Source organism: Coenobita brevimanus, chromosome 12 (genome assembly GCF_032717465.1).
Source record: "Coenobita brevimanus isolate Jiangsu-jjx chromosome 12, ASM3271746v2, whole genome shotgun sequence".
In the NCBI taxonomy this organism is placed as follows: domain Eukaryota; kingdom Metazoa; phylum Arthropoda; class Malacostraca; order Decapoda; family Coenobitidae; genus Coenobita; species Coenobita brevimanus.
The window spans coordinates 17,476,443-17,496,442 of record NC_136965.1 but is presented as its reverse complement, the minus strand read 5'-3'; the positions used below and the strand labels follow the sequence as shown (position 1 = coordinate 17,496,442).

The 20,000-nt window shown below is 44.0% G+C and overlaps 1 protein-coding gene across 1 annotated transcript in view; it reads right to left on the bottom strand.

Moving 5' to 3' along the window:
- The window catches only part of LOC145412417 (cell adhesion molecule Dscam1-like), a 56,280-nt gene that overhangs the window by 21,752 nt on the left and 14,528 nt on the right, over positions 1-20,000 (bottom strand). The window contains 8 exon segments of the mRNA XM_080282304.1: positions 3,123-3,312; positions 4,380-4,486; positions 5,787-5,972; positions 8,383-8,565; positions 9,639-9,900; positions 11,360-11,446; positions 12,013-12,143; positions 14,897-15,046. Coding sequence (XP_080138430.1) covers positions 3,123-3,312; positions 4,380-4,486; positions 5,787-5,972; positions 8,383-8,565; positions 9,639-9,900; positions 11,360-11,446; positions 12,013-12,143; positions 14,897-15,046 — 1,296 coding nt within the window.

Here is a 20,000-nt window from a genome sequence, read left to right as displayed (position 1 = left end):
ATGCTGTCTGCAACAAGGAGAGGGCCTATAAAACGTACCGGAGCCAACCCACCCCTGAATCACATCTTTTTTACGCTTCTGCCCGGAATCATGCTAAGTCTGTTCTTCACTCTGCTAAAAATAATTTCATCCGTACTAAATGTTCTCAACTCTCCAACTCGAATTCTTCCCGCTCCTTCTGGCACCTTGCCAAAAACCTTTCTAACAACTTTACCTCATCATCCTTCCCTCCTCTTTTCTACTCTGATGGTTCTGTAGCTATTTTTTCTATTGATAAAGCAGATCTCTTCATTCAGACTTTCTACGCCAGTTCCATCTTAGACGATTCTGGTGCTGTTCCTCCATCACTTCCCCCTTCTGACTTCCTTATGGCTGACATTAACATTTCTTCAGCTGATGTATTTTCTGTCATCACATACTAACAAGGCATATAGGCCTGATGGAGTCCCTCCTCTTGTCCTCAAGAACTGTGCTGCTGTGCTTACACTCTGCCTAGGTAAATTCTTTCGCCTTTGTCTATCAACTTGTATGTTTCCTTCTTGCTGGAAGTTTGCTCTCATTCAGCCAGTCCCAAAGAAGAGTGACCATTCCCAACCCTCTAACTATCGTCCAATCGCTTTAACATCCTGTATTTCTAAAGTTTTCGAGTCAATTCTTAATAGAAAATTTTTAAAGCATCTTCCCTATCACAACTTTCTTTCTGATCGTCAGTATGGATTCCGTCAGGGACGCTCCACTGGCGTTCTTCTCACCTACCTTTCAGACTCCTGGTCATCCTCCTGTCGGGACTTTGGTGAAAGCTTTGCCATTGCACTTTACGTCTCAAAGGCTTTCGATCGAGTCTGGCATAAATCTTTAATTTCCAAACTGCCCTCTTATGGTTTCTGTCCTTCTATCTGTGCCTTCATCTATAGCTTCCTTTCTTGTCGTTCTATAGCCACTGTTGTAGACGGCCATAGTTCTTCTCCTAGATCTATCAACAGTGGTTTTCCTCAGGGCTCTCTCCTATCACCAACTCTCTTTCTTTTATTCATCAATGACCTTCTAAGCTGTACATCTAACCCTATCCACTCGTACCCTGATGACTTCACCCTTCACCTTCCCATTCAGTTCCCGCAACTCCCATCTCAGCAGTTACTTCAACAAACAAGGGATGAGGCTATGGCACACCTAATGTCTGACTTGGCTCGTATCTCTGACTGGGGTAAAAATAATCTTGTTTTTAATGCATCTAAGACTCAGTTCTTACAACTATCAACCCAACAAAATCTTCCACAGGTGTACCCACTAAAATTTCATAATATACAGTTCAATCCTGCATCATCCTTGAACATGCTTGGGGTTTCATTCACTCGGGACTTATCTTGAAAAGATCATATTACATCTCCTTTAAAATCTGCTTCCAAGAGATTAGGTGTGCTAAGCCGACTCCGTTCCTTCTTTACCCCTGCGCAATTGTTGACTCTATACAGGGGTTTTATCCGCCTCTGTGTGGAGTACAACTTTCATGTGTGGGGAGGCTCTCCACATGCAGCTCTTCTCAACTGGGTGGAGTCAAAGGCTTTTCGTCTCATTAACTCTCCTCCTCTTACTGGCTCCCCTCAACTTCTGTCTCTTCGTCGCACTGTTGCATCTTTATCTATTTTCTGTCGCTACTTCAATGGTCACTGCTCCTCTGAACTCTCTGCTTGCATTTCTCCACCTCTACGACGGGCGTGTAGCACCTGTCTAGCAGCAAACTCTCATCCCTTTTCTGTCCAACTCTCTAATGCCAGAGTTAACCATTACTCCCAGTCCTTCATTTATGCAACAGGTCAACTCTGGAACTGTCTCCCTTTGTCTGTATTTCCTGCTAGCTATGATCTCTAGTCTTTCAAACGCAGTGTGTCCACGCATCTCGAAATAATCGGATCTTGAATTTGGCTCTCTCTTGTATTTTGTTTTTCTCTTGGAAGGAACACTTATTGTTGCTCGTGTCCTTTGGTTCCTTCTTCCTAGCATAAAAAAAAAACATCCACAACATGAACCTTATTTATAAAGCAGGGATGAGTCTCCTTGGTTACTATACTATTTTCATTTCACTTTGGCCTAAAATTGCCATCTCACCATCTTGAAAGCTGAACTGTAACGATAAATGAAGCCCTGAATGGTATGATGCTAGTCACGAAGAAATGTTGTGAAAAGTATGTAGACCAGTAGCATCTCTCTCTCTCTCTCTCTCTCTCTCTCTCTCTCACTGAGTGACGTGAAGATCAGCTACAATGAAAAAAAAAACATTTGGGAGTCGAATGCTAAACGCCCGCCAGAATATGCTGATGGCCAAGGTACAAGCTACTTACAAACCAAATGTGAAGAAAATTCGCAAAACTCTACGGCATTCAGTCACCGCGTTTCACAAAAAAGTGTATCGATATTAACTTAGAGTGAAGTACTGGGGGGTCGAATGATAATCGCCCTCCAGAATATGCTGTTGGGCAAGTTATAAGCGCGGCCCCCCCAGGAGGAGGACAGATGGCGACGCCCCTCCCTGGGGAAGCCGGGAGGCCCCGCTCCCCCCAGATGATGCGGGGGAGTGACCGCCCCCCCAGGGGAGCTGGAAGATTTTGGCCATATCTTGGTACCGTTAAGGTTTCATGTTGATAGCTCAAGCGGTTCATGACATATAATGGTGGTAAAGGCGGGTGATAAAAACTAGCTGACCTTTGGCAGCCATTTTAGTGACTAACTTGATCCCGAGTATGCATTTTCGAACTCGTGCAAGATTTTTCCCATATCTTGATACCCTGAAGATTTCATGTTGATAGCTCAAGCCGTTCATGTGATATAATGGGAACAGATACACACACAATGGTAAAACACACACACACACACACACACACACACACACACACACAATCGTCTGTCAAATATGCTTACACCTGTGAATTGGCAGTACCGGACAGTCAAGGTTATTTTGATATTTTTTTTTACTAAGCTCACCTGACCTAACAACCCTGACCTAACTGAGCTAACCTAACTAATCAAGGGTAATCAATCAAACCTCAATCAACTACGCAAACAAGGAGCCTAACTGTCCGAAACTGCGATAATTACCCTTGAAGCTCACCTCCCTCAAAGCTCACCTCCTTCGCTGTCCTTGGTCGTCACTCTGTATACAACGGTGGTGTCTCCGGCAGTGGAAGCGGCCGTGATCCTCAGCAGGTGCCACTTGGATGAGGTCAGGTCACACACGCCAAGGTCACTCGTGTCGCGGGTCACGTGAGGGAGTATGGACGTCCACCCGCCCTTGGAGACGTCCCTGCTCTGCTCAACCTGGCGAAGAAGTCAGGTGTGAGAGACTGAACTGTGAGGATACCCTTAGTGACATCATCAACATCATCATCATCATCATCATCATATCCTCTTCATTTTGATCATCTTCATCATCTTGATCATCATATTTTTGGTTGAGATGATCCTGGTGTAGAAGTGAAACACAGGAGACAGATCTCTGGGATTACTCTGTGACACCATAACCACCATCATTGTCATCATCATCATCATCATCATCATCATATTTTTGGCTGAAATTAATACGGTGTACAAATCAGACATAAGAGACCGAACTGTGGTAATACTCGAAGTGACACCACATCCATCATCATCATCATCATCATCATCATCATCATCATCATCATCAATCATCATCATCATCATCATCATCATCATCATCAATCATCATCATCATTGTCGTCGTCGTCGTCGTCGTCGTCGTCGTCATCATCAATCATCAATCATCTATCATCACCATCCATCATCGTCATCCATCATCATCATTCATCATCATCATCATCATCATCATCATCATCATCAATCATCATCATCATCGTCGTCGTCATCGTCGTCGTCGTCGTCGTCATCATCATCAATCATCAATCATCCATCATCATCATCCATCATCATCATCATCATCATCATCATCATCATCATCGTACTGTGGTTGAGATTGTCCTGTGTAGAACCTTGGGAATACTACAAGTGACATCATAAGCATTCTCATATCAACTCCATATCATATTATCACTGCTATCATGACTGTCAGCATCCTCTCGTATATTACAGTACAGTACGTCGGTATTAATAATGAGCGTTGCCGTCGTGTGAAGAAAATGGAGAATGAGAGACTGGCTAGGAAAATGTATGTATGTGAACGAGGAGAGGATGACAGGGAGGTGGAGATCGAGGATGAAGGATAGCATGAAGAGGTATATAAATGAGATCGAGGGTGAAGTGAAGGGATGGGATGGAGAGGCATATAACTGAGAGTGATGTGAAGGGAGGACAGCTTGATGGCGGAGGATAGCTCTGTCAAAATCAGTGTGAGGAGAGGGCAACGTTACCTTCCAGTGTGTAATGGGGCAGCCAACTTCCGGCCAGGTGTAGAGGCGTAGTATGACGCAGGTAGAATTGACCTCCACCAGCTGGGCAGGGTCGGGGCGTCCAGGGGCTGTCACAGGAAGATCAGACAATTATTGCAAGCCCAAATACCCCCCGCTGTAGATCCCATTTCAGGCTACAATTAACAGCACCTAGGCTCGTATTCTGGCCGGTTAAGGAAGCTCCGTAACACCTCTTCCATATCGATTTAGTTTTGGATACGGCTGGTTAATATCAGTTTGTATGTTATTAATGCTGAGTATCGTGGTATTTGCATGATTTAAAGGACACACAAAAGGACAGTAGGGAGTGATAAGCAAAGTAAATCGCTTAGGGACAGGCGTTAGGGAGCTTCCTTAATGGACGAGAATAAGGGCCCTAGACTCACCTTTCCACACCTGCCCAACATTAATACCATCAATTGCAATTATAATTTTTACCTGAAACGGGAATAATTACAGGTCATGAAGTTAGAATGAAGGCGTATGAGCAAGTGTGGATGGGTGTGAGTCGTGGCTGAGTGTAAGTATATATAACCTAAAGTACACTACAATGGACAGGTATTAATCTAAACCTCCATCTGTCCTTGGTGTTACATTCAGATGTTTCAGTCAGTGTGTGTCCAGTGGGGAATATGCGAGGTGTACAGGAGCCGTCATAGGAAGAGTAGGACGTGGTAAGAGTTGTCTACTTTCATAAACCTCGTGTACTTGATAGGCGTAAGTATAAACCTTCTTCCTTCATCGCTAATCTCACAGTCAGAGACTTCAATTTGTGAGCGAGTGTCCAGCGAGGAACATATCCAGTCTTTACAGGCAGAGACAAAAGTTTGCCTACTAATCCACTGCTTCTGCATCACACTTAGGGCATGTCCGTCACTTTCCTTCCTGAGGCATCATATCAGAGCATCATACATGGCCAGAGAAATATATCAGACCTCTTCCAGCGTAGCAATATTAGCCAGCATAGGGATGTGAGAAACAGAGGATATTGGCCGAGGTTATGTCCCGAGAGCATTAGTAGTAGTAGTAGATGTTGTTGTTGTAGCAGCAGCAGCAATTGTAGTAGTAGTAGTAGTAGTTGTTGTTGTTGTTATTGTTGTTGTTGCTGTTATACTGGACCCAGTGCACTTTAGGAAACCAGCACGTCAGCCGGTCGCTCCCTATTATCCTTTACTGAATCTATGCTGAGGCTTTAATGAAACTGCAGTCTGCTGTGATAGTGTGGTGCATGCAGTGAGTGTATTGTGATGGTGGTGGCATTGCATTTTGGGTATACTGGAGCGGTAGTGAGCTTTGTCTTGTCATTGTATCTGTACGATGGATCTAAAAGAGAAGCTTCAGAAGGACTACGAAGAATGAGCTACTTACGGCTGCCCAGTGTGGTGGCCAGAAGGACTGGGCTGGGTGGACTGGTGCCCTGGCTGTTCCACGCGGTGAGGTAGAGGTGGTGAGGCGCTCCACACGGCAGACCTCGCACCACTGCACCTGTACCACCACTATCAACACGCTCCTCCACCCACTCACCCGCCCTTACCCGGTGGTGCACGGTATAACCTGTTGTAGACACATTATGATTGCAATGTCTGTGTTTTGGGGTGCTTCTGTCTCTAAACACACACACACACACACACACACACACACACACACACACACACACTGTAATAATATATAATATATAAAGCGGTAGTTACATGTGGCATTTTTTAGGTCCTTCTCTTGCCATTAAGTCTGGTATAATATGTAGGGAAACTGCCTAGTAAAGTTTCATTGCTACCTTTAAAAACGAATTGCCGGTTTTGCTCTATTTACAGAACCTGTTGCATTTTAATGCAGTAATAGTATGGGGCATTATCGACATGTAACGAAGACTCACTGTACACGTGGTGCTGGAGAGGGGGGCCTTTATGCGGTAACACTGATAGAACCGGGCGGCTCAGTTACCTGGTAATATAAACATCCTTCACTTACATCCCTGTCTCCTGAGAGGAGGATGGTGGACTGCAGGAGGATAGTTAAGCCTGCAGTCCACCGGGTTCACGTTGTGATAGTCCTGGGTCTGCAAGAACTTGACTACACGCAGGCTATCGATTTCTCCACAATATTCAGTATAAATTTTCGTTTCCTTTTCCATTTGCCTACGGGTGACTTTACACTCCCTCTTCTGCCTTTCCTTCACTCTTTCCTCTTCCTTCTGCCTATGGGTGACTACACTGAGTAACATGCCAAATGGTTTCCTGTACACCACTCTAGGTGGTAACCATGTAACCGAATTATGGGGCCTAGTGGTTTAGTGGGTTATTAAGGCGCTCCAATCGGATTGAGCCTGTGTAGGTTTATATCCAAGGGATGGTTGCGGTTTAGTGCTCACGTAATGCTACGCAGGGATGAGTGAGGCTGGTCACTCTCATCTTAAATGTCAAACTTGCCTAGCCCCGGGCTCCTACTCTCCTCATGGGGCGGCATAGGATTGGATGATGGATGGATGGTTGATAATCTTCTGTTACTGTACAGACACTAAATTAAGGTCCGTCACTCAGATTGCTTTTGCTGCTGCTGCTGTTGTTGTTGTTGTTCCTTCTTGTTATCTCCAGACCCATTTATTCAGGCTTCTCAAACTGAAGGGTTTAGATACAGCCTTCACAACCCCTTCATTGCTAGGACGCTCTCAGAAGCTGAATAAAATCGTCTTGAGGTAGCAAGGTGCCACTGAAAAAGACCTCACTGGATTGAAGGGGTTAATCTCTCGGCTCACCTTAGATCGGTGTTGCTCCTTCCCCATTTCTTACTTTGTACACAGGTAATTAACATCTCTCTCACCTAAAATGGCTGCTGTACCTGTCACGAGTCGGCGCGATTTTGTATTTGAATAAACTCGTGACATCAACTTTGGTGGGAAACCGCGAACTCTAGTGGAATCCCAGTATTTATCACTCAGTCAACCGCCACGTATTCACCCGGTCGGGAGTGTTTTCAGAACAATTTTTCACTGTGTCATAAGTGATCGTCTTTGTGTGAGACATTAGCACTTCCGCTGAGCGATTTATTATAGGCGTGTTTCACTCATTCTAGCCGTTAGCAATGCGGCTCGACACTCGCCTCTTTCTCACGATTTGAAATCAGTCAAGGTTTGAGCACTGCGGAAGCAGGTAGTGTGTGTGTGGCAGCATCCTTCCTCGCAACGACGCCTAGTTCCCTCCGCCGCCGTTGGATTCCCACCTAGTGTGATTGGTGGGAGACTCAGCGTGTACAGTGTCCTTCCTTAGCAATGACGCCCAGTCATCTGCTTAGTCCACTCTTTGACCAGTATTTCTTTTCGTTTTTCCTAGGCTTAAGAGTTTAGCTTTTGAGTGAGCGAGTGAGTGCGATCTCCTTATTTGAATTCATCTTGAGACTCATGTAACGTTAATTTATTTTATTGTAATCAATAAATTAACAGTTCTTTTTCTTGAGCTTAATGTAATGTAAACTCGTGTTTTATTTTCCATATTAAGCTTATTTCACTTATAGCTCCTAGTTTGCATAAACACTTTGCTATTCATAACTGGTACTTAGGCCAGTCCTTTTGTATTAAGCTTAAAATCCGTTGTGCAACCAGGAGTTAATGCATCAGCAAGAACTTGTTATCATTAATAGCATTAGTTATTGATTGTCAGGGGTAGAGTCACTTTCTCCAGAGGCCAACAGTACTAATAAATAGTACTTGTGAGTAATTAGTCTCTGCTGTGTACTGTTGGGCAAGTTTATAAATTCTCGTCCTTAGAGAATCGGCGAAGTAAGCCGGCATAAAGTAATCATTGCTTGATTTTCATAATACAATTCATTGTCCTGTTCTTAAGTATTGTTGAATAAATATTCTTTAATAATACATACTTCCTAAAAACCCCGTGACAGTACCATTCGTTAATACACACACACACACACACACACACACACACACACACACACACAAAACCTCTCAGCTTACCTAGAATGGGCGCCCCTCCATCACCAGTGGGTGTGATGGTTAGGTTGAGGGTGTGGTGGGTGGCGTGTGCAAGTACCAGGGTGGGCGGTGGTGGTGGGGTGAGAGCAACAACTTGGTGGGTCACGCTGTCCTCCCCCACACTGTTTCGCACCCAGCATGTGTAGTTCTCAGTCTCCCTCACAGCTGCGGTATACACGATGTGGTCACTGATGCTGCTATACGCTTTTCATTTTAACCTGACCTAAAATTGCCATTCTCTCTCTCTCTCTCTCTCTCTCTCTTTCTCTCTCGAACTCTGAGTAGTAACGACAGATTAACACTAGAATAAGATGCTAGTCTCAAAGCAGTGTTATGGAATGAATGCGTTATACACGATGTTCTTACCGATAATACTGAACTCTTTTCACCTTAACTTGGCCTAAAACTGGTAACTCCATCATGAACTCTCAATTCTAATGACTGCTTAATACTACAATAAGATGCTAGTGACGAAGAAGAACCATGGAAAGGATACAGAGACAGGCATTATCCTATACTGCCACAGAGCTATATAAAATAAACAGCAAAAGGACGATGATTTAGGCCAGGTTAAAATATAAGATCCATAGAAACTGCTAACATTTACAAAAGCAAAACTTTACCCACTCTTACACTGCACCTAAGTCATACTTCAGTCTTGCCAGTCACTCTCTTCCCTGATGTTTTCAGGGAGAATCATCTAAGGACAGAGAATCATACCAAGGCCTGTATTCTCGTCGGTTAAGGAAGCTCCCTAGCACCTTTTCCTGGACGATTTACTTTGCGATCCCACCTTACTGTCATCCTCTCTGTTACAGAAATCCTTCCAATATCGCCATACTCTGCATAAATAACCTAAAAACCGATACTAATCAGCCATATCTACTTCGTCACCACTTGTCTCAGTCGATGGTTAAAGTGGTGGGCAAGTGTGTAGTGCAGATTAATCCTCGACTGTGCCTGCATACGGTAGGTGAAATCAACAAGAAGTATAACTTGGAAATCTGGTCAAGAAATGGTGACTTTAGACCACTGTGCAACGTGCTGTGATTGGTTCTTGAGATGAAGGTTGATTCTGGCAGTGGGTAAGTCAATTGGCTGCTCCTTACTGTCAGTCCGTCTCAAGTCCAAGTGAAAGTGGGATGCAGTGACCCTTAAATGAACGAATTACGGCTGCCTGTACTGGGGCACTTGTATCTAGAAAGGAGTACAATGGGCCTGGCTTTTACGTTACCCACCTGTGAGATGAAGGTCCCCCCCTGGCAGTGGCTGAGTCAGTTGGCTGCTCTGTACTGTCACGCCGGTTCGTGTCCAAGTGATGGTGGGGGGCGGCGACCCCAGCCCCCGACACCCCAGGGTCACTCCAGATCCCGCACCAACCCTCCAGGTCCTGCCGCCACCCACAGCCACGGGGGAGTACCTCGACTTGGGGGAGGGCAGGGCGGTCAGCTTGAGTGAGGCGTTGCCTTCACCCGCTGCTGTTGTGGCCGTCACCCACACCTGCAATGCCAACACCGGTCCGTCATATGAAACGTGTTTGTAGAACTAGTAGCAAAATTTCAGTACTAGATCCACTCCACAATTCGGCACGTAATTATGTATGTATGACTTGAGACTGCAGTTCACCTACTATTCCAGTGGGTCTATTTCAGACTAGAATCATGTATTTATGTGTGTAAGGCCAGGGAGAGAAGTTCGCTTACTCCTAGTGCGTTTATAAACTGCTTCAGGCATGTCTGTCACTCTCCTCCCTGACGTATCATGTGTATGGAAATCGTCTATGGGCATACAAAGTGATAGGGTATACGAAGCCTCTTTCAGCATTGAAATATTTCTCACTAGAAGAAAGAAGTTTAGATGCAGTATTTGGCGAACTTTTGTCGTAGCATCATGTGTGGGCACAGAACCATACCAAGCTTCTCTCAGCTTCGGAATATAACCCAGCAGGAAAAAAAGGAAGGGTTTAAAGAGGTACAATATTAGGCAAACTTTCCCCCCATTATGTGACTGTGACAAAGTTAAGGTTAATAAAAGCAGCAGCAGTTCAGTGAAAATAAGTAAGAAAAGGAAAATATAGTAACTTCAGAGCCACGTAACATTATAGGTGATGTAACTGTAAGTTTTGTTTTATAGTTCAGTTCGTGGTAGAAATATACTCGGCCACGACTTTCACCTGTTCACACCTGTCCAGTACTCCATGACTTTAACCACCTGCAACTCCAATTCTAATCTGAAATAAACTATAGTGACAGGTGTGTTAGAGGGACGGTGAATGGGCAGGTGTTGCAGGGAGGAAGCAGTGGGTGAGTAATTCTAAGTTTTCTAAGCACGATTGCTGACCAGAGGGTACAGCATACAGGACGTCTAAATTTCAGAATAATCCAGTGACGCTGCCTTTACGTGGTTAATATTCCAAGCTGTATAGGAATGTGATGGCTACAGTGCACTGCCACCTTAAAAAACAGTTTAATACATTTGTACAGTTCACTGCAATCATGTCTCCTCAGCTTCAGAGAGATTTGTCGAGCTGAAGTGGTTAAATGTTATCTCTGTTTAACCTCTTCAGTACGAGTGGGCCTTCCTAATATAAAATCATCTAGAAGTGGCAAGAACGCACAAAAAATAGACTCCTTGATAAACACTAGGGTCGTATTCTCCCACATACGAGTATTTACCACTCTTTCCCTACCGTAACTCTGATATGAATTTACAGGATGAACCAGGGACACGGGGAAATTCTGCACCCACGTTTCCTTAACCATTCTGATAAAAGAAAATATATTAACCTACGATAATTTCCCTCTCGTACCCAAGATCCTTATTTATCTGTCAGTCTATCTATCCATCTGTTTCCTTATCTTTTTGTAGGAGGAACAAGGAGCATGAGAAGACTTTAGACCTGTCCTTCCTGGAAGTCTGAGTTACGAGAGGGAATTAGTCGTAGGTGTGAGTGCCTTACCTGGACCCTGGATCCTTGGGTGAGGCCGCTAAGCTCTCTCCACGTCACTTCAGAGCCTCCTACGCCAACCACGTCCCTCACCGCTACCTGGAAACACACCTGGATGACTCGTACATCCGGTGGTTAAGGAAGTGCCCTAACACTTCTTCCTTACCGATTTATTTTTGGATGCAGCTTGTTAATATGGTTTTGCACCTTACTTGTACACAGTATGGTAATACTGAATCATTTACGTAACACAGAAATGGGCGGTAAGGTGTAATAAGCAAAATAAATCGCTTAGAAAGAGGTGTAACGAAGCTTTCCTAACTGACAAAATGAGGACCCATACCTCACTTACCACCTAAACTACCACCTCATTACTACCCCACTTACAACCTCACTTACAACCTCACTTACCGCCTCATTACTACCGCACTTACCTCACTTACCACCTCGCTTACTACCTCACTTACAACCTCACTACCTCACTTACATACTTACTTACAACCTCACTTACGACCTTACTTACAACCTCATTTATCTCACTACCTCACTTACAACCTTACTTACTGTACAGCCTCACTTACCACCTCATTACCACCTCACTTACAACCTCATTTACAACCTCACTTACTACCTCACTACCTTACTTACTACCTCCACAATCTCACCTGGTCATTCTTGGCGGAGTAGAGGGTGTAGTGGAGGACGACACCTGTGGAGGGTCGAGGGGGAGACCAGGTAACCAGCAGCGTCGTTGGCCCCGTCACCACCGCCCGTATGGCTTCAGGAGGACCAGGTACTGAAGCAAAGATAGTACTCTCTGATGGGCAATATGAAGCACATCTATAAATAAAGAAAAGGAAGTGAAAAGACAAAGAAGAAATGTTCTGATGGGCCAGGCATGAAGATAAAGAAATTACTCTCTCTGATGGGCAACATGAAGTATATCTATAAATATATAAAAAAATGAAAATACACAAAAAATAATGATCCGATGGGCCAGGCATGAAGACTAAGAGATTACTCTCTCTGATGGGCAACAGGAAACGTATCTATAAATAAAAAGGAAAATAAAAAAAAATCTGATGGGCCAGGCATGAAGATAAAGAAATTACTCTCTCTGATGGGCAACATGAAGTATATCTATAAATATATAAAAAAATGAAAAGACGCAAAAAATAATGATAGCCAGGCATGAAGACTAAGAGATTACTCTCTCTGATGGGCAACAGGAAACGTATCTACAGTATAAATAAAATGGAAAATAAAAAAAAATCTGATGGGCCAGGCACTGCAGCAAAGATATAACTCTCTCTGATGGGTAACATGAAGCACATCTATAAACTAAAAAGGAAATGAAAAGACACAGAGAAATGCGTTCGGATGGTTATGCATGTGGCGTCAGGATTCCGAGGGCTTGAATGATGAGTGCGTACGTCGCCTATATCACACTGAAGAGGAGCAAAAAATTGATGAATTATGAACGAATGGCAGCCAATCATCCATTACAAATTCTTTCTCTTAATAAGTATCAATAAAATATATGCAGATGGTCATTACTGCAAGGTAGAGTCAGGATCCCAGGGGCTTGAATGGTGAGTGAATGAGTGCGTGGCCCAGCTCACTGGACGTGCTGTTGATTAGTTCCATGTCTGGCGCTTTTTCTTTTTTTCTGTCCTTGCTTTCTGAACCCTGACTTACCCCATCCTTATGTGGGAAAAGGAGGTCGGGATGATGATGATGATGATTATAATGACTGACTGACTGACTGACTCAATGAATGAATGAAGGTGAGCAATACTACTATAAACATAGAAGCCATGTTTTAATACCCCTCAAGGGCACCTAATCAAGAGCGCCTAAAAAAAAAAGGTGAATCAGGTCAGCCATAGAAATATAAATCCGAGGATGGTTGTAAGTGATGTCATTTCTACAGTGTCCATCAATCCAGTCACTACTCATGCAAAACACCTATACTCTCTCCACTTTAACTTGGTCTAAAATTGGTCAGATATCCTTACTGAATGCTGAGAGAGAGAGAGAGAGAGAGAGAGAGAGAGAGAGAGAGAGAGAGAGAGAGAGAGAGAGAGCCGTGGGAAGTATGTAGAGCGACGTATTGTGGTATTTAGCAAGGACTGCAATGGACGAACATTGCCGCCATTTTAAGGTGAACGGACTCTAGCTCTGATTTGTCTTTCCCTCCTGACTGTGGCTGGATATCATAGCAACTGGCTGAGAATTTACAAGTGGTAGTCTAAGTGCTTGTCGATTAAGAAGCTCCCTAACAACTTTTCCTAAGCAATTTATTTTGCATTTTACACCTTACTTTCTTCTGTGTTATATAAATCCTTGAAACATCGCTATATTCAGCATACGTAACATGCAAAAGGATATTAACCAGCCATATCCGAAAATAAATCGCTATGGAAGAGGTGTGAAGGAGCTTTCTTACCCGACAAGAATACGAGCTATACACAACATATAACTCTAAAAACCTTCATCAGAGAATACGAAGGGAGAGGAAGAAAGGTCGCTTAGGTAGACCAGCAACGTACACGCTTTTAATCCTTGTGGGACGTATTGTAGGCGACAGGAGGGTTCATAACATCTCTTTCTTAGTGATTTATTTTGAGTATTAGAGCTTAAAATTAAATCAATGGCATAGAAGAGGAAATGGGAGTGTAAGAGGGAGTATAAATCGCCAGGGAAATGATGCTGCGATAAGCCAACCCAAAATACGACCCTGATTTTCAACATTAGACCCTAAGTTATAAAGTCGTAGGTTCGTCTGATAAATTACCAATATGCCGGGAATCGAACCCGGGACTCTCAGGTGAGAGCCAGGCAGCATACCACTACACCACGACCAGGTAAAAGTTAACTCACGTCGTCACAATCTTGTAACCAACGTCCCTCCGCCCCCACTGTGGGCATCAAGAGGATGAGTTAACCCCCTGGCACTCAGGCAAGTAGATGCTTTTAATCTATCCCAAGCACTTACGGCAAGTCAGAATGAAGAGAGAAACCTGTACTGTACACAGGAAAAATCATCTGATAAATTACCAATATGCTGGGAATCGAACCCGGGACTCTCAGGTGAGAGCCAGGCAGCATACCACTACAGGTCCACAGTGGGGGGAGGAGGGACGTTGGTTACAAGATTGTGACAACGTTAGTTAACTTTTACCTGGTCGTGGTGTAGTGGTATGCTGCCTGGCTCTCACCTGAGAGTCCCGGGTTCGATTCCCGGCATATTGGTAATTTATCAGATGATTTTTCCTGTGTACAGTACAGGTTTCTCTCTTCGTAGGTTCGATCCCTTAGTAGCTACCTAACACATATTCCTGAGCGATTTATTTTGCTTATCACATCTTACTGTCTATTCTTTTGCTCGTCTTTGGTTCAGAGTATGATGATATTAAACAGACATAAAATCAATGAATTAAATAAAATAGAAAGAAGGTATGATCACCAAAAATAAATCGCTAACGAACAAACCCTACGAGGTCTCCCATGCAATACAGAATAGAGGCCAAAATGCTCGATCTCTACCATCATCCTCGGTGCGACAGAAGACCGGGTAGTTTGGGGCGCTGTATCCGACGTCGTTGAAGGCCGTGACGGTGACGCTGACGTTGGCTGAGGGCGGCAGGGAGTCTAAGTTCTTCTCCAGGTTGGTCGTGTTCACCTGCCACGCCCTACCTGGTGACCGGAAGGCGCAGGTGTGAGTAGGCAGGGGTGGTGGGAGGCCCTATGGTTCTGTGTGTGTGTGTGTGTGTGTGTGTGTGTGTGTGTGTGTGTGTGTGTGTGTGTGTGTGTGTGTGTGTGTGTGTGTCTTTGAGTGATTTATGGCAAATGGAGAAACACCAGTTAACAAGACTGAATAAAGATGTACTGGTGAATTGCATCTTCGCATCAAAAAACGGGTTAGAGGAACCAAATCGTCAGCTACAGCAGAAATTAGATGAGATCACGAGAGAACTGGCAGATCTCAAGAGTAAAATAACATCACCAGAGAGTGTTTTCAATAAAAAATTGTCACATATGCAAGAGCAAATTGATAAGCAAGCTGAGATCATTGCCAGACAGCAGAGCTTCCTGGAGTCCATCGACAGGAGAGAAAGGGAAACAAGGCTGGTCGTCCTGGGTGTCCCTGATGAGGGCGAGAGCTTAGCTGGAGAAACGACGGACGAGGGGAAACTTAGCAAGATCTGGAGTGAACTGGGCGAACCCCTGAACATCGAGTCCTGTCGGAGGTTGGGACGAGGTGAACCAGGGGGACGTAAGAGGCCCATCCTGGTGACCTTGGCTTCGAAGCAGGTGCGGGATAAAATTCTTGGGAAGACCAGGAGGCTAAAGGAGACTGGCGCGCCGTATGACCGTGTGTTTGTGAAGAAAGACGTACATCCTTCTGTACGGAACGAATGGAAGCGTCTGCGGGATGTTGAGGCGGCAGAGAGGACTAAACCAGAGAACGTCGGCTGCACGATCAGGCTGGACACGAAGGAGAGGAAACTTTATCGTGATGAGGTGGTCATCGACAGCTGGCGGCCGGCTCCTTTCTAGGTGGACCACAAAGGAGAAATGTTGCAATCATGTCGTGGAACATCAATGGGGTTCGTACAAAGTTAGAAAAGCCCAATGTACTGTACTGGCATTGTTAATGAATTACGATGTGATAGGGTTGAATGAAGTGAAAACTAGTGATCGTATCTCTCTACCTGGCTATGTTTGTTATAGAGACACTGTGAGGTCAGACGGACATAGAGGGGGCACAGTGGTACTGGTAAAGCGTTGTTTACAGTCATCTGTGATGGGTGTAGACTGTAAAATGAAAGACCAAGTTTGGCTCAGATTGTCCCTATTGAGCACTGTGCTCTTGGGGTTTGTGTATATACCCCCTACAGATTCGCAGTACTTTAATCCTAACAGTTTCAGTTATATACAAGAGAAAATCATATGTGGAAAAGAGGAAAATTGTAATGTTCTACTAATGGGAGACCTGAACACACGTTTTGGTACTGGTGTTCAAAGTATTTTAGTGAATTTACTTGTCTCTGGATCTGATTATTTCACCTACCCTGAGATACCTGATCAAATTAATTTGCCTAATGAGAATGCAGATACTATGACTACTGTATGTGTAGAGCAAAAATTTAGTGGTGGTAAATAACTTGAAATATGGTGAAAAACATTATAAGAGCAATCTGACGTATAGGAAACGTAATGAATGAATTTCCGAAGTAGATGTGTGTATTGCTTCTACCCAAATTTTAAATTGCATTCAAAGTTTCACTGTGAATAATGATCTTGATATTCCATCGGATCACGCCCCCATAGCGGTTGCTCTGTCCCCCCCTGTGGTGGATAGGGTGTGCCTTGGTGTGCGGGCGGGTTCGCTTGGTGATCATGCAGTTTTGTATTGAAGTTGTAAGAAGAAGAAATCTCGGTTAAAACGTCCTATAAAGTTTTGTGATGTTCACATCGAAAACTTTATTGGGGACCTTTCTCGATTCGATATTCCCCAGTTTGATCCTGACATTGATACTAATGTGAGCCAAATGGCCGATATTTTGTACAGGTGTGCTAGTGCCAGTCGGTGTGCTCAGGTGACTGTGCCAGAGGATGTCACAGTGAGCAGGTGGGAGAGACTCTTAAATGATATGGATGACAGGCGTATGTGGAAAGCTATAGACTGGCGTGGGGAGTATAGAGATGATAGTGATGATTCCGACGGTAATAAAAAACCCACAAATGAGGATTTCAAAGCCTTTTTTGAGGAGGTATATAACCCACATGATGCTGAACCTATAGTACCTACTGAGTTTAATACAAATGTAACCAAACCAGTTCTTGATGATGACATAGAATTTGATGAGGTTGTGCGAGAAATACATAGATTAAAGCAAGATAAAGCGTGTGGGCCTGATGGGATAAGCCCAGGAATTATAAAGTTTTTACCAGACCAGTGGATACACTTTATATTAGCGTTGTTTAATTCAGTCTTTTCCTCTGGCTCTTATCCCACATCCTGGCAGTTGGCCCGTGTGGTTACGATATTTAAGAAAGGTAACAGATCATTACCCAAGAATTACCGTGGTATAAATATAATAAATTGTTTGGCAAAGCTGTATGACATGGTGCTATCAACTCGGTTAAGTATGTGGTTTGTTCCGTATCGGGAGCAGGCAGGGAGTCAGGAGAGCCGGGGCTGCATTGAACATGGTGTGACACTTAGACTGTTAATTGATTTGTCCCACAGGAGAAAGCATAAGTTATTTGTTTGCTTTGTCGATTTTTCAATGGCATACGACCGGGTCCCTCGCGCCAAATTGTTTCGCATGTTACGTGAGTTGGGGTGCGGGTCGCGAATGTTAGCGGCGCTGGTGGCGATATACGGGGTTACTTTGAGCATTATTGGGACAGCCATTGTAACATCCAGGATCGGCGTCAGACAGGGGTCCCCAACATCTTGTTTATTGTTTATCATTTTTGTAAACAGCATGATTATGTTGATAAAGTCCAATTGTGGGCCAGATGGTTTTTTACAGTGGCTTCATCTCCTTGTCCTTATGGACGATACTGTTCTTCTCTCGACAACGCGACGCGGGATGGAACATAAACTTACATTTCTGAATCAGTTCTGTGTAAATAATGGCATGGTTGTGAATAATATTAAGACCAAGTTCTTTGCAATCCATGCGTCAGTGGGCGATCGTGGGCCATTCTGCGTTGGTGATATGGTCGTGCAGTGGTGTGACAGGTATGTGTATCTGGGCAGCCTGTTCACAAGCGACGGGACCCTGTCGTCCGCCATTACCGCCCACGCACAAGCAAAAATGTGCCACATTCTGAAATTTGTGTCATTTTTGGAAAAGAATATAGACATACCATTTTATGTTAAAAAGAAAATGTTTGAAGCAGCCTTAATGTCAACCATCCTATATGGCTGTGAGTCCTGGTTCAATGGGAACTTGAGGCCAATGGAAAAATTGTATAACTGGGTTATTAAACAGCTGCTGGGAGCTCGTATGACGGCGTGCACGGCCGTTTGTTACGTGGAACTCGGGTGCCCGCCACTGAAATCTTTAGTACTAGCAAGGCAGAGGAAGCTTTTCCAGCGACTGTGGGGGGAGAGGCGCGGTATGCCTGATGATCCGTGGGTGCACGCCGTCAGGCTGACCATGGCGGCTAACACACCAACAAGTAAACACATTAAGAGTTTAATTAATAATTCTGTTGATGATGTTAAAGTCGGCATTGAATCTTTAAAGCAATCAATTTCTAACTCTACATCTTCTAGAAGCCTAATTTATAATGTGCTGAACCCTACCTTAACAGTTCACGAGATCTATAAATGTCGTGGTAAAACTAGTGAGGTACACAGAATGGCATTTAGTCGGCTGCGGGTAATCAGTCACAATCTGGCTATTGAGACGGGCCGTTGGAATCGGCGTGGACGGGGACGTCTCCCGGTAGCAGAGCGGTTCTGTCCATGTGGTGCTGTGCAAACAGAGTTGCATGTACTGGAGGTGTGTCCACTGACTCAGCACATACGTACAAGACATAACTTTACTTCCTGGAGTCAAATCATTGGTGACGATGCTCAGTTTCCTATTGAGGAGATAGTGTATAAGGTCCTTTCCTGTTTTGGCTAGTGTGTACCATAATGTTTATCATAACCTATGTTATTTAAAGTGTATTTAATTCATTTTGTATGCTCTTATTCTAACTATGATATATCATTGGTCAAATTGTAATTAAGTTACTAATCAGAAGTGTAATGATTTCCATCTTTCATTAAGGCTATATAGATTCACTGATCAACCCTTTAATACTTCACTTGTTTTGTGGACCATAATTGTTTGCTAATATCTGATGTACTGTTTATCATGTTAAGGTTTATTGTTGCTTGAAATCCTGTATGTGTAACTGGATATTGTGGTCAATAAATACTTACTTACTTACTTACTTACTTACTGTGTGTGTGTGTGTGTGTGTGTGTGTGTGTGTGGTTAGGGCAGGGGTGGTGAGAGGCCCTATGGTTCTGTGTGTGTGTGATGTGTTGTGATAGGGCTGGGGTTATCTTGTGTGTGTGTGTGTGTGTGTGTGTGTGTGTGTGTGTGTGTGTGTGTGTGTGTGTGTGTGTGTGTGTGTGTGTGTGTGTGTGTGTGTGTGTGTCTAGATGGATAGATAGAGAGATAGCCAGATAGACAGACAGGCTAATATACACAGATAAATAGACAGACAGACACAGATTAATGATTAGTTTGATAAATAAATACAGAGTGATGGGGAGAGAGAGAGAGAGAGAGAGAGAGAGAGAGAGAGAGAGAGAGAGATAGACAAACAGACAGACAGAGACGGGGGGGGGGGAATGGAGGCCAAGGACGACATGGAGGGTTTGAGTGGAGACGTGTACGAGTGACGATGGTGTGAGCTGGAGGGAAGGCAGCCTGATGACTGAGGACAAGATGACATGTAGGGGCCTTGCTTGTGGCCACCCCCTTCGGGATAAAGGCGTCTGACTACAGATAGCTAGATAGATAAATACATAAATAAATGGATAGATAGATAGATAGATAAAAAATACATGGATAGATAGACAGATAGATATAGATATATACAGATAGATAGATGTATAGACAGACAGATG